Source organism: Microtus oregoni, unplaced genomic scaffold (genome assembly GCF_018167655.1).
Source record: "Microtus oregoni isolate MIOR12 unplaced genomic scaffold, Mior012 000015F_ref0000493, whole genome shotgun sequence".
Classification (NCBI taxonomy): domain Eukaryota; kingdom Metazoa; phylum Chordata; class Mammalia; order Rodentia; family Cricetidae; genus Microtus; species Microtus oregoni.
In genome coordinates this window covers 4,835,776-4,851,110 of record NW_024543074.1, presented here as the reverse complement: position 1 = coordinate 4,851,110, position 15,335 = coordinate 4,835,776, and the positions used below count along the sequence as shown (strand labels likewise).

Below are 15,335 nucleotides of genomic sequence, written 5' to 3'. Positions count from 1 at the left end.
AAAAAACAACCAAAAACCAAAGCAACAAAGCAAACACATACACCCCAAATGATACAAGTAATAACAAACGTTCAGACTTCACATAGCCCCTGTTTTTAACCTTGTTTTTTGTGTTGCTGGGAATTGATTTGAGAACGTTATGCATCTTAGGCAAGCACTCTACCACCAAGCTATACCTCACCCCTACATACAGGGGTCTCCCTCTTCCTCTCTACTCTCCCCTTTCTTAAAGACTTAAACTTATAACAGTTCTTTTGTCTCAGTCTCCTAAGTGCCTTGATTATAGACATGAGCTACTATACCTGGATACTTCAACACAGTGTTTTGGTATTTGTGGGGTGTGGGGGCATGTGGGGTAGTTTTTCAAGACAGGGTTTCTCTGTTTAATAGTCTTGGCTGTTCTGGCACCTGCTTTGTAGACCAGGCTGGCCTTGAACTCACAGAGATCCACCTTCCTCTGCCTCCTGAGTGCCAGTATTAAAAGGTGTGTGCCTCCACTGCCCAGCCTTGCAGTGAAGTTTTTAAATGCTGTGAAGTATTTTATTGTATGGATTTACTAAAAAATAGCTTATTCTCTTATTTTGATACTCTCAAATTATGTGTATAGTGCTAGGGATTAAGCCTTTGTCACAAGTGTTAAGCAAGCACTGATATATACACCCTACAAATAATCTCAATCTTTTATTCTCCAATTTTCTTTCTATAAAAATCTCATGTTTACCTAAAAAAAAAAGCTTTTTCTTTTTTTTTACATTCATAAAAAACTTCTGATTTTATTTTTTTTTATTTTTAATTTATTTATTTAAAGCTTTTTCTTTTTTAAAAAAAATCAATTATATAGTCAGGTGATGGTGGTGGTGGCACATACTTTTTTTTTTTTTTTTTTTTTTTGCTTTTTCGAGACAGGGTTTCTCTGTGGTTTTGGAGCCTGTCCTGGAACTAGCTCTTATAGACCAGGCTGGTCTCGAACTCACAGAGATCCACCTGCCTCTGCCTCCCGAGTGCTGGGATTAAAGGCGTGCACCACCACTGCCGGCGGTGGCACATACTTTTAATTCCAGCACTCAAGAAGCAGAGGCAGGTGGATCTCTGAGTTCCAGACCAGCCTGGTCTACAGAGCAAGTTCCAGGACAGCCAGGGATATACAGAGAAACCCTGTCTCAAAAACAACAACAAAAAAGTAAATTGTATTTATTATTATTGAGTGTATATGATATTTGTGTGGGAGTGCACACATGCCACAGTATGCATGTAGTGGGCAGCAGATAACTTTGGAGCAGTTCTGTCTCTCTATCTTGGCTTTGGTTCCAGAGGTGGAACTCATATCATCAGGCTTATTTACACTGTAAGCACTTAAATCCACTAAACCTCTGATTTTCAACCTTCCTGATGCTGCAACCTTTTATACAGTTTCTAATGTTGTGGTGATCCCAAACCATACGATTATTTTCATTGTTACTTCATAACTGTAATTTTGCTACTGTTATCTGATATGTAGGCTATCTGATATGTGACCCCTGTGAAAAGGTTGTTTGTCTTCCAAAGGGGTCACAACCCATTGGTTAGGAACTGCTGCATTAAGCCACCTACCTCACTGGCTCTGTAGGATTTATTTAACTATTATCCAGTTATTTATAGATAGTCTACAATCAGTGATTCTGTGGTTTTTGTTTTTTTAAATACAACTTTGGGCAGGTTTATTTCTTAACTCATGTTCAAGGTATTTTAGAATAAATTACTTTATTTAAAATTTTCTTCTTTATTATTTTTATTTATAGGATGAACTTTCTGATATTAGTCAAGGTGGATCTAAAGCTACAACTCCAGCTTCAACAGCAAATTCCGATGTGTCAGCAATTCCTCCTGATACTCCCTCAAAGGAAGATAATGAAGGACCTGTAAAAGGCACAGACACACCAAATAAGTCAGAGATAAGCAAACACATAGAAGTACAGGTTGCCCAAGAGACTAGGAATGTATCTACCGGTAAGTGACTCCAAGTTTTTACTAGCAAAATATTCAGTCAGCTCACAAAGTGCAAGAATGAGAAAATATATCTCTTAGACGTATTACCTGCTCTAAATATATGAAATAAATAGATCATTTTTATGTTTAATTGTGAGTTTAAAAGAAGTAATACTTATACAAAGTTTTTGAGAAAAAAATGTTAGTGACTAAGAAGAGAGCTTAGGGGCTGGAGAGATGGCTCAGTGGTTAAGAGCATTGCCTGTTCTTCCAAAGGTCCTGAGTTCAATTCCCAGCAACCACATGGTGGCTCACAACCATCTGTAAAGAGGTCTGGTGCCCTCTTCTGGCCTGCAGACATGCACACAGACAGAATATTGTATGCATAATAAATAAATAAATTTAAAAAAAAAAGTGTCTACCAGCCGGGCGGTGGTGGCGCACGCCTTTAAAAAAAAAAAAAAAAAAAAAAAAAGAAGAGCGCTTAAAGTCCTCCACCTTTAATATGATAGTCTGTTGTGTACCCTGCATTAAATAGGTTTGTGTGCTTATGATATAGCTTCACTGTGTTGTAGCTTTGAACTAAGTGGTTCTCATGCCTTAGCTTCTGAATATCTGGGACTGCAGGCATGTGCAAATCATGCCAGTACCACGACCCTCTTTATTTCTTTTACTTTTTTGAGATAGTATCATGTGTGACCAGGCATGACCTTCATTCAAGTCCTGTACCTTCTGCCTCTACTTCCAATATGCTGAGATTACAGGCATGAACTACTATTGTGGGCAGTTGGCATCCCCTTTAAATAGGAATGGTATCAGTCCCTGTGATATGTGTTCCAGAACTACAGGTGAAAACACTAGCTTTGGCTGGGCGGTGGTGGTGCACGCCTTTAATCCCAGCACTCGGGAGGCAGAGGCAAGGCAGATCTCTGTGAGTTCGAGACCAGCCTGGTCTACAGAGCTAGTTCCAGGACAGGCTCGCCCCAAAGCCTCAGAGAAACCCTGTCTCAAAAAACCAAAAAAAAAAAGAAAACACTAGCTTTGGTTACTTACTGGTTTTGGAGATTAACTGTAATTTCAATATGTGACATTTTCTAACTTCATGTTTCCTAGAACACAACCTTGAGAGCTTTCAAAAAATGTTTATTCTAAAGTAGTTGTATTTAAAACCATAAAGGCAAGAGAGTTTTGATAAATATATAGAATATATGCACTTATTTCATTATATTCCCCCCTTAGATTCTGCTGAAAATGAAGAGAAATCAGAAGTTCAAGCAATCATTGAATCCACTCCTGAATTGGATATGGACAAAGACCTCAGTGGATATAAAGGTTCAAGGTACTAAACACTCATTTGATAAGTGTCTATCTTTTTTCTCATTCTGACTAGCATTCTGATTTTGTTCATGTTGTGCTAAAGAAATACTGGTACTATAAAATTCAGTTTCTGCCTTTGAAACTGCATATCGTTTGTATTTAAAATTTTGGGGTAAATTCATCTGGCAGCATTAGGAATTAGGACATAAGGGAGGATGATATTTTTGTCTATGTTACTGCAACAATAGATGCAATACTGATTTATGTATAAGGAATAGAGATTTATTTTCTCATAATTCTCAAGCTAAGAAGTCCAAGATTAAGGCTCTGCTGATTCAGTTGCCCAATGTGGGCTGCTCTTTGTTTCTAAGGTGATGCCTTCTTCCTGGATCCCTTGGAGGAGAGGACACAATTTCCTTTGGTAGAAGGCAGAAGAACAGACTAACTTAATGTTGTATGGAAAGTATCTCTTCCAAGGGACCTTATCTCAGTCTCACAAGGGAGAGAGCTCTTTTTTTTTTAAAAAATATTTATTTATTCATTCATTATGTATACAGCGTTCTGCCTGCCTGCATGTGTGCCTGCAGGCCAGAAGAGGGCGCCAGATCTCATTATAGATGGTTGTGAACCACCATGTGTGGTTGCTGGGAATTGAACTCAGGACCTCTGGAAGAGCAGCCTCTTAACCTCATAACCTCTAAGCCATCTCTCCAGCCCCCAAGGGAGGAGCTCTTATGGCCTAATCAGTCTCATAACTCCCCTTATTAACATGGTGTCACCTGGTTCTATAGGAGATACAGTCACACAATAGCAAATGAAGGAGGAAAGAGCCAGGAAGTAATTCCTATAGCCTAAGGAAACAAAGAGAAGTAGAGGAAGTAAAAATTTGATCAAACTTTGTTTTTTTTTTCCTCACAAATGAAGAAGAAGGGAATGTGTTCTGTTTAGAACTGCAATGATTTCATTACTAGGGAATGTAGTCTCAATTTATGTGGGAAGGCTGTTTAATCATAACAGGAGAATGGCCAGATATTGTTATAAACAAAGTTTTCCAAAATATATTGATTAGAATTGAGCTTTGAGTTTCCTAAACAGATTTTCCTTTAGTGAATAATGGCCATTGTCTTAGTTAGGGTTCCTTTTGCTGTGAAGAGACACCACAATCACAACTCTTATAAAGGAAAACATTTGCCGGGCGGTGGTGGTGCACGCCTTTAATCCCAGCACTCGGGCGGCAGAGGCAGGCGGATCTCTGTGAGTTCGAGACCAGCCTGGTCTACAGAGCTAGTTCCAGGACAGGCTCCATAGTTACAGAGAAACCCTGTCTCGAAAAAGCAAAAAAAAAAAAAAAAAAAAGGAAAACATTTATTGTGGCTTATAGTTTTAGAGATTTTGACCATCATCATCATGGAAACTTACAGGCAGACATGGTGCTGGAGCTGAAGAGTTCTACATCTTGTCGGCAACAGGAAGTGAGCTGTCTCACTGGGCATGGTTTGAGCGTAAATGAGACTCAAAGTCTGCCTTCAGTGAAGCATTTCTTCTAACAAGACCACACCTGCTCCAACAAGGCCATACCTCCTATTAGTGCCAAACCCCTTGTGGACCATTTTCTTTTGAACCACAACAGCCATAAACATGCATCATTTATTAATCCCTGCGAAGCATTGAGTACTATGAAGTAATGGTTAAATGCATGGACTCCAGGATAAGAATAACCCTAAAAAGAAAAGAATTATGTAGGCTCAAATCACTTGCTTCTCTATTCTTTTCTATTACAACAGGGCTAGAAATGACACTTAGGACCATCCATCTTTTCATTCTCTAAATTTTATTGTATCTTAATTTTAGTTAAATTAGAATTTATTATTGATATTAGTATGACTGTACAATTATTACATCTTAGCCATAAAATAAACTTTCTTTTGATGCTTTATGTTTTTCTGGGATTGGTGAAATGTTGAGTTGTTAAATTTATTTTCTTTTTATAGTGTTCCATGCACTTTTCACTAACATTCCTAAGTGTAAGATCTTCAGTGTGCCCAGGCCCCAAATCCAGATGTTTTCATAACTCTGCCCTTCTGCTTTCTAGTTCCTTTCTCATGTAAGCATGCTGTTTACCTAGTCCTACTGTTTCAGGCCTTCTCTACAGAGAAACAGGACACCGAGGCTCTTTATTATGTGCTAGCACAGGCTCTGCAGGAGTTTCTCAAAAGCAGAGACTTGTGTGTAATGAGTTTGAGTCTTTTGTGCATTTTTGGCTTCGTTATGCGCTATACAGCTATACATGGTGACCTATTATCAACTGTTATTTTTAATTACCAGGCAGAGATACTAAAAATCACTGAAATGCAAAGGAAGGGGTGGATGGGGCTTGCTTGAAAGACCTGGCAAAGTATCACATACACTCAGGGACACTGAGTGGCTCACATTGATTATTACTTTTTATCTTCTTGGCACTTGGAGGCCTATCATGCTGCCATATGCCCGTAATACCTGGGAATATCTTCATCTTTATTTCCTGTATCCCATGTCATCTGCTTCTTGATATATGCCTTTATTTCTACAGAGTTTATTCCTTACCAACTTTTTGGATCTTTAAAGGGTCCATGAGCAGTAATTTTTGAGGACTTAAGTTAAATGCGACAAATATCATATGTAGACCTGCTTCATAATTTGGTAATTTGGCTAAATACACAAGTGCAGGATAGAAAACACTTTGCTTGGAAATTGTGAAGGTACTGCTTCCTTATCTCAGAGTTCTGTTTGGTTGAGTTGGTTTTATGATGGAGTCTTGCAATATAACCCTGACTGGCTTTGAACTGATAATCCTCCTACCTTAGCCTCTTAAATTCTGGGATTGCAGACACATGCTACCAAGTTCAGATTCACTTGACATATTTTTCTTCTGTCGAGTACTGAGGGTTGAACCTAGGTCCTGATACGTGCTAGGTCAGGTACTCTATCACTGAACTCATCCTCACACCCCTTTTAAAGCTTTTTAATTTCCCTTTTTAAACACAGATTTTCATTCTTTATGTTTTACTTTTTGAGGCAGGGTCTCACTTGACCAGGGAGTCCCAGAACTCCTGATCTTCTTCTACCTCCTAATACTGGGCTTTTACCACACTCAGCTTTCTCTTCCTTTTTAATTTATTTGAGATAGGGCTTCTCTGTGTAGCCTTGGCTGTCCTGGAGCCTACTCTGTAGACCAGGTTGGCCTTGAACTCACAGAGATCCATCTCCCTCTACCTCCCAAGTGCCATGATTATAGGTGTGTGCCACCACTGACCAGCTGCTTTCTCTTCTTTTTAAAAACTTTATGAACCTGTATTTGGTTGTAGGGAGTCGTGTTGCAAGGAGAGGGAGGCCCTTTGTTCATCCCTGCTGCCCGGCTAGCTTACAGCTAAAATAACCACACAGAAACTGTATTAATTAAAACACTGCTTGGCCATTAGCTCTAGCCTCCTATTGGATAACTCACATCTTGATTTTAACCCATTTCTATTAATCTGTGTTCACCACAAGGTTGTGGCTTACTGGGAAAGATTCAGCATGTCTGATTTAGCAGCTCCATGGTGGCCCTTTCCTAATTCTACTTCCTTCCTCCCAGAATTCTGTTCTGTCTTCTGCGCCTACCTAAGTTCTACACTTTCAGGCCAAGCAGTTTCTTTATTGATAACCAATGAAAGCAACACACAAACAAAAGGACTTCCTACACCAGGGTCGTCCTTTGTATTTTCTTCTTTGAAGTAAGTCTTTTCACCTGAAAATTCATCTCTCAGTTCCAATAGTTCTCTATTTTTTTCTTATTTTGTTTCTTCGCCATTCCTAAATACCCTGTTAGGTAATACCGAACATATGAAACCGAACCATATTCTTTTCCCTGTAATTTTTAGGTCTAATTTCCAACTGACTTCTTATAATAAAATTCATTGATTTAAAAAAAATGGTTTGCAGGCAGGCAGTGGTGGCACCTGCCTTTAATCCCAGCACTGGGGAGGCAGAAGCAGGTGGATCTCTGTGAGTTCAAGGCCAGCCTGGTCTACAGAGTGAGTTGCAGGACAGGTTCCAAAGCTACGCGGAGAAATCTTGTCTCGAAAAACAAAACAAACAAAAACCAACAAAAACAGTTTTCTCTTTTTTCTTAGATAGTTGCTTTTACTTTATATTTTTTAAAATTTTATGTGTATGAATGTTTTGCCTAAACATGTATGTATGTACACTACTTATACCTAGTACCCACAGAGGTAAGAGACCATCTAACCCACTAGAACTGGAATTACAGATGCTTTTGAACTACCATGTTCAAATGGTAGGAATAAAACCCAGTCTGCTGCAATAGTTATGATTTCTTCTAACCAGTGAGCCATCTCTTGAGCTCCTATGTTGTGGCATTTGAATTCACTGGGAGAAATCACAGAGACTTAGTTTCAATTCAAATTTGCTGAACGAATTTATTCATGCTACTAGCTGAAGATAGCAGCCTTAGAGCCAATACAGCATGCCACGCAGGAGGGAGGGTTAAGGTGAGTTTTAAGGTGGCCATAAGAAAGGTGAGTGTTCAGTTATCTATGGAACCCACAGCTGGGCAGAAAAAATGTTCTACTTCCTCACTTGTTTTTACTTTCCTGCTATCTAGTAATAAAGAGACCGTTCATCCCCTTTCCCATATCCTTAGGCAGGATTTACAGAAGCAAAGGCAGCTGTTAATACCTCATGGCCCATTATTCTTTTATTGGGGCGGGGAGTTCGAGAGAGGGTTTCTCTATTGCTCTTTAGACCAAGCAGGCCTTGAACTCAGAGATCTTCCTGCCTCTGCCTCCCGAGTGCTGGGATTAAAGGCGTGCACCACCACCTCCCAGCCCATTATTCTATTCTTATTTCACCTGCCGGCCCCAAGGATTGCCAGGCATTCTAGAGCAAAAGGTGAACAACCCTTAAGAGATGCCTGGCTCCATGTGACGTTTCTCTAGTCGTCACGGGGACCTGTGTAAATTATTACTCAGGCTTGAGCACTTCAATGACTGGGATAGAACAGTTATTTCTGGGCAAGCAAAAACACAGTGCCATCAGGTTAGGGCTAGTTGTTAGGTCTCTACATGTAGATACTCTTTATATCATTTATAGATGTATTTATTCTGAAATTTGTGGTCTTTTCTTTTTTGGTGGGTGTCTTTCTTTTCTGTTATTGCTGCCACTAGCTACATTGTCTAGTAGTTCTATTTTGTTAGAGTGTTCTCCCCACCCCTTGTTTTGGGCTCTGTCTTTTGTGGTAGAATAGTTTTTAAATGTCTGCTTCTCTGTGGCTTTTACACATACATAGGTAAATGGCAGATATCCTGGTTTCTTGCTTGCATAACATTTAAACTTGACTTCCAAGGGCTTGCAGTTAGCTTAGTGGCAGAATGTTTGCCTGGTATGTATGAGCTCCTGATCTGGAGCTCCAGCATTGAGTTGGTATGGATGTGACTTGGTTTCCATTATTCAGGGAGCCGGGAGTCTCAGTGACCTATAAGATCACATCTAAGTCTGCTACTGTTTGCTGTGAAGCTTTTTCTTCTGTTCATGAGTCCCAAAAGCATGTTGTATGCCGTTTCTACAATTGCTCTTATTTTTAAAGCATGTGTCAGGAGTTTTGACAGCATGTATTCCTTAAGTGAGGGTGGGTTTATTTTCTGCTCTGGTTCCTTATTTTCCACTGCTAATCTAGAATCCCTTTTCTGTCTTATACAAGTCTGTTCATATTTAGTTGCATTTGCCAATCTACTTTTAGGTGGATTTTGAGCTATTAGAGAGGAATACAAGAAATGCTATTTTGCAACCTTTTTTTCTCCCTTTGGCTTTTCAAGATGGCTTTTCTGTATAGCTCTGGTTGTTCTCGAACTTACTCTGTAGATCAGGCTGGCCTTGAACTCAGAGATCTACCTGCCTCTGCCTCCTGAGTTCTGGGATTAAAGGCATGTGCCAACACTGGCTCTATTTTGCAATTTTTTTAAAAAAAGAAGCTTTTGTAGAGTGAGTTTCTATGATTTATAAGATTCTGTTTTAATGTTTTAAACCTATTCTGTTTTTTTTAAAGATTTATTTATTTATTGTGTACACAGTGTTCAGCCTCCTTGTATGCCCGTAGGCCAGAAGAGGGCACAAGACCTCATTACAGATGGTTGTGAACCACCATGTGGTTGCTAGGAATTGAACTCAGGGAATTGAATTCAGAACCTCCTGAAGATCAGCCAGTGCTCTTAACCTCTGAGCCATCTCTCCAGCCCCTTTTTTTCTTTTGTTTTGTTTTGTTTTTGAGACATGTTTTTTTCTGTGTAGCCTTGAATGTCCTGTAACTCACTCTCTAGACCAGGCTGGCCTTGAACTGAGAGATCTGCCTGCCTCTGCCTCTTCCGTGCTTAAAGGTTTAAAGACATGGGCCAACCTGCCCAGCCTTTAATGTTTTAAACCAAAAAGTAAAAATTTTTTATTTTATGTATTATACACATATATGTTTCATAAACTGTATAGGGCTGGAGAGATGGCTGAGAGGTTAAGAAAACTGGCTGCTCTTCTAGAGGTCCTGAGTTCGATTCCCAGCAACCACATGGTGGATCACAACCATCTGTAATGAGATCTGATGCTCTCTTCTGGCATTCAGACATACATGTAGGCAGAACACTATGTGCATAATAATAAATAAATCTTAAAAAAAGCAACAGCAGCAAAATGTCAGACGCTCTTATGGTCATAAGTAGTGCATTATGGTCATCATAGTGCATGCCTATAATCCCAGAACTTGGGAGGTAGAGCCAACAGTATTCCTAGCCTAGGTCTGCCCATGAGTTCCAGGACTTTTCTCCTTTCTTTCTCCCTCCCCTCCCCTTATTTTCTTCTTCCCCTCCTCTTTTCTTTCTTGACATGTCTGACTATGTATCTCTGGCTGCCACTCAGTATGTAGACCAAGCTCACCTGGAACTCACAGTGATCTGCCTGTGCCTCTTGAGTGCTAGGTGCTGAGAATAAAGGCATGAGCCCTCCATGTCTGGCTTCTTGTGTCATTTTTAGAAAAAAACAAAAGAAAAAGCCATAAAACCATGCTAACTTGTACCATAGTTAAGATGACTGGTTCTGTGGCCGTCACTCAGTTGGCAGAGTGCTATCTCGCAGGTGTGAAACCCTGGGATTGATCCCCACTCAGCACTGTATCAACCCAGAATGATGGTGTGAGTGTTCTCAAACTTCTGGGTCACAGTCTGTGCCCCAAGTCTTGTCCGGCCCCCACCCGTCCTCAGTAAGCCAGGTAAAAGCCAAACTAAAAGTAGAAACCAGAAAGAGGGCAGGTGGCGGAATTGGTTTATTCAATGTGGCCACATTGGGAGAGGAACAGAGAGATCAGGGAACTCCTAAGACCTTCTTTGTGGACTTGAAGTGAGATCATAGACCCATCACTGTCTAGGCTTCAGTCTCATCCTGTAAGGTGGTCTGATAAGTTGTTAGCACTGTGTGAGAACCCTTTCAGGGAGAAAAGTTGTCCTGCTGGCTGGTATCTTTTCCTTCTCCTGACATGAAATTCCTGGGAAAATTCACATTTCTTGAGGCCCATTGTCTCAGTAGTCAGAGTGGGAGACAGTCTTTTTAGAGTGTCTTAATTTTTGTCAAGCTAGTTACACAAGCCTGTCACTGAAGGATCAAAAGCCCATGGTCACCCTCAGTTATATAGCAAGATTGGGGTCAACCTGGATGAAGTAAAACCCTGTCTTTAAAAATAAAATAAGTCAACATTGCCTTAATTTGAATTCTTCTTCCTAATTGCAGAATGATTTTGTTAAGTTCCTTAAGCTCTTTAGTTTCCTTATTTATAAAACTGGGGTAATAGTAGCATATGCTTTCTGGAGTAGCTGTAAATAAAACAATGTGTGTGATACGGACCCAAGTAACTACCTACCATTATTTTGTGTTTCCTAGGACTTCACAGTAGGAGCATAACTCTCCTTCCATGGGAGAGTTCCTTAGGAAACCACTGAGAAACCTTTCTATGTTGGTTATAGTAAATGCAAAGTGTCAGAAATTCCTTTGCTGCTTAATCACTACATTAAAATACATTGTCAAAAAGTCTTTATAATTTGTTGATTTGGCTTTTTTGTTTTTGTTGCATAGCACTCCCACCAAAGGCATAGAGAACAAAGCTTTTGATCGAAATACAGAATCTCTCTTTGAAGAACTGTCTTCAGCTGGCTCAGGCCTCATTGGAGATGTGGATGAAGGAGCAGATTTACTAGGTATGACAGCTCCTCTGGAGAAGTACCATAATGTTTAAAAATAAATCTCATTAATGGCTTGATTGAAAATTCGTCTAAAATGTCCTGATTGCCTGATGGTACAAGGTTATTGTACTTTCGGAATTTCTTAGAACATATAATTTGATATTGTAAAAGTATTAAAAACACCTTTATATATAGAAATGATGAATTTGCTTTTAAATTTATATTTTTACTTTAAATCGTACAGCTTATTGAATTGCTGTATTCTAAGAATAGATATTATACATCAGGAACAAATGCGATGTGTGTGTACATGTATGATTGGTAGGGCAAATAGTTCTTATATAAATTGCATTGTGTTTTGTTGAGCTTAATTAAATAGGCAATATAACACTTGGCTTGAACTTTTTTTACATTCCTAGAGCATTAATTTTTACCCCTCTAGTAAATGCAGTCATTTTAAAGCTTGTGTTAAGCTAGGGTTGTAGCCCAGTTCCTAGCCACTGCTGCTGGGTCGTCTCCTTCCCAAAAAAAAAAAAAAAAAAAAAAAAAGTTGTATTGTTGAGCACATAACTGGAGGGTGGGGAAGTACTGTATTCAACTCTTCCACTATAAATTTTCTGCATTATCTTTGCCAAATTGATTAACCCTTTTTTCTGTCTTGATATTTCATTGTGTGTAAATGTAGGAGGTAGATGCATTTGTGGAATAAAGCCAGCTAACCTCTTCTGTGCATCAGTTAAGTTTGATTGGAAAAAGACCTCTCTCAGATGGATTAGTGGTTCACACCTTTAATCCTCTGCCTAGGGAGATCTGAGTCCAGCCAGATCTACAGAGTTAGTTCTAAGACAGCCAGGGATCATACCTTCCTTGTAGATTAACACTGTGTAGAAATTTAAACCTATAGAATTTTCAGGCATTTGCTTTGTGTAGATACTAAGCTTCAACAACAATAAAGGTTTCTTTTACTGTCATCATACTAGTGACTATACTTGTCAGGTAAATATGGAATGAGTGAATTGTTTTTATTAATTTATGTTAAATTTATTGATTACCAGTTATGTGCTTAACATTGTAAAGGTTTTTCGTTTACTTTTATTTTAAATGACAAGTTCAGCCAGGCATAGTGGTACATTCTTACCATTCTAGTCCTCAGAGTGTGGAGGGAAGTGAACTGTGAAAGGCCAACTCAGGCAACATAGGAAGACTTCTACTTCAAAATGTTAGAGTGTAGCGGTATAAACCTTTAATCCACATACCCCAGGAGGCAGAGACAGATAGATCTCTGTGAGTAGGTCAACCTGAGATATACAGTGAGACCCTATCTCAAACAAACAAACAAACAAACAAAAAATAAACCCCACAGAACTGGAGAAATAACTCAGTTGTTAAGAGCAATGACTGCTCTTCTAGAACCTCAGGATTGCCATCTGTAACTTCAGTTCCACAGGATCCAGTGCTCTCTTCTGGCCTCCACGGGCATTAGGCATGCATATAACACACTGATAAATGTGCAGGCAGTACACGCATACACACATAATAAATGATTATATAACCCTAAACCCCATCTCCCCACATAAAAGTTCTATGTAAACATATATATTAATCAAGATTTAAAAGTCTTCCGATTTAACTCTTTTTTGTTTGTTTGTTTGTTTGTTTTTTAGAGATTTATTTATTATGTATACAGTGTTCTGCCTGCATGTATGCCTGCAGGTCAGAAAATGGCACCAGATCTCATTACAGATGGTTGTGAGCCATCAAGTGGTTGCTGGGAATTGAACTCTTCCTCTGGAAGAGCAGCCTATGCTCTTAACCCCTGAGCCATCTCTCCAGCGCCCCCCCCCATTTAACTCTTTATAGTTAAACATAGACTCCCAACATTAAAATCTTAAGGAAAACTTTAGAAGAATTAAATGACTTGCTTTTCAAAGGAAGGCTCAGAAAGAGTAGCTCTTGAGGAAACTGTATTTAAATTTATATCTTCTTTTTAAGTGTCACATGGCAAAGTTCTTTGAAAGTTTAATTGATTGAGGTGGCAAGGTGGCTCAGTGAGTAAAGGCACTCATCAGCAAGCTTGACAACCTGAGTTCAGTTCCAGGACTCATATGATGGAAGGAGAGAATGGGCTCCTGCAAGGGGTCCTCTGGTTTTATTGGCACATCATGGCATCTACTTGTGCACACATGCAATAAAAAATATAATAAAACTCAGCAAATTTAAAGATAAATTCAAAAAATGCTAGGAAGAATTTAAAATTTAGTACATATTAAGATTTACACTTGCCAGGCGGTGGTGGCGCACGCCTTTAATCCCAGCACTCGGGAGGCAGAGGCAGGCGGATCTCTGTGAGTTCGAGGCCAGCCTGGTCTAGAAGAACTAGTTCCAGGACAGGAACCAAAAAGCTACAGAGAAACCCTGTCTCGAAAATAAAATTTAAAAAAAAAAAAGATTTACACTTAGTAAAATTCATTGTATTTTGAGTACAACCCCTTTTTTGTAATCTAAAACGTCTTATTCTTTGAAAGTTTCCTACATATATATAATGTATTTTGACAACTACTCCATCATCTTCCTCATGTCCCTCTCTGCAGCTAAACTCTTCATCCTAAGAAACTCCCCTTCTGCTTTCCTGTTCTTTGTGTGTTGCTTACATGAGCATGTATGAGAGAGGCTGTTGATGGGAGCACATGCTACTTTTCAGTGGGTATACCACTGAAAATGGCACCTACACCCAGGAGCCATTAACATTCCGAGGGAGGGGTGGAGTCTCATGTGCCCTGCTCCCTCCTTGATGAAGCACTGGTCCAGCATTATGAAGGTCTTATACAGGTCACCATGGCTGCGGTGAGTTCATGAGTGCATGGCCACGTCTTGTCCAGGAGACATCTTTTTGCAGCATATCACCTTATTCTCCATCCCTTACATTCTTGTCCCCCTCTCCTTCTTGCTCCCAGAACTTTAGAGGAGGTGATATAGCTGTTTCACTTAGGGCTGAACTCTCCACCCTTATCATTGTAACAATTTAGGATCCTTCCCTTCTGCAACTATTAGAAGCATCTCTCTCTTTTTTAAAAAAAAAAATTTATTCTTTTATTAGTTTCTCTTTGTAACACTGGCTGTCCTGGAACTCGCTTTGTAGACCAGGCTGGCCTCAAACTCACCACCTGCCTCTGCCTGTGGAGGAAGTGCTGGGATTAAAGGCGTGCGCCACCATTTGTGGCAGAAGATTCTCTTTTCAGATCTGGGAGCACTAATTCAGTGAATTTGGAGCCAGAATAAATTCTTCCTTTTTGAAGCTGCCTTTGTCAAGTGTTAGTTTCATGTTATAATCCGTCATTGCAAGAAGGTTACAGGAGCGAGAGCCTGAGGCAGCTGAGGATGTTGCATTCACACTCAGTGAACAGAGAGATGAATATACTCATGCTTGCTGAATACAGCATTTTAAGTTTTTGATATTAGAATTGTATAACAACCACCAGAATCACTTATCGTTATGTCATTTTTACTGCTCTTTGAATGAAGTACTTAGGAGGATGATCTGTGTACATTGCCCTATAAAGCCTAGTAGTGAGTAATACAAAATTTGAAGTCAGTGATACTATAACTTTCTTTTCCTGTGAAATATTAAGCCATATAGTAGGTAGAAATAATGGTGGTCTTTTAGTTAAATCTAAAAGATTTAACTTTTTGAAAGTCAGAAAATTAGTTACATATTAAAAGCAAAATCCTTTGGTTTCCTTTCCCTATTGAACATAAGGGACTATTTTAAACTACTCTTTTCTGCTTTGCAGATATTGGCAT

At 39.3% G+C, this 15,335-nt stretch overlaps 1 protein-coding gene across 14 annotated transcripts in view; it reads left to right on the top strand.

Moving 5' to 3' along the window:
* Spag9 (sperm associated antigen 9) overlaps positions 1-15,335 on the top strand; it is a 126,546-nt gene that overhangs the window by 66,373 nt on the left and 44,838 nt on the right. For all 14 annotated transcript variants that reach the window (XM_041665213.1, XM_041665211.1, XM_041665212.1 and 11 more), the window contains 3 exons: positions 1,779-1,986; positions 3,205-3,304; positions 11,428-11,549. In XM_041665213.1, the coding sequence (XP_041521147.1) occupies positions 1,779-1,986; positions 3,205-3,304; positions 11,428-11,549 (430 nt within the window). The remainder of the gene's footprint in view (positions 1-1,778; positions 1,987-3,204; positions 3,305-11,427; positions 11,550-15,335) is intronic.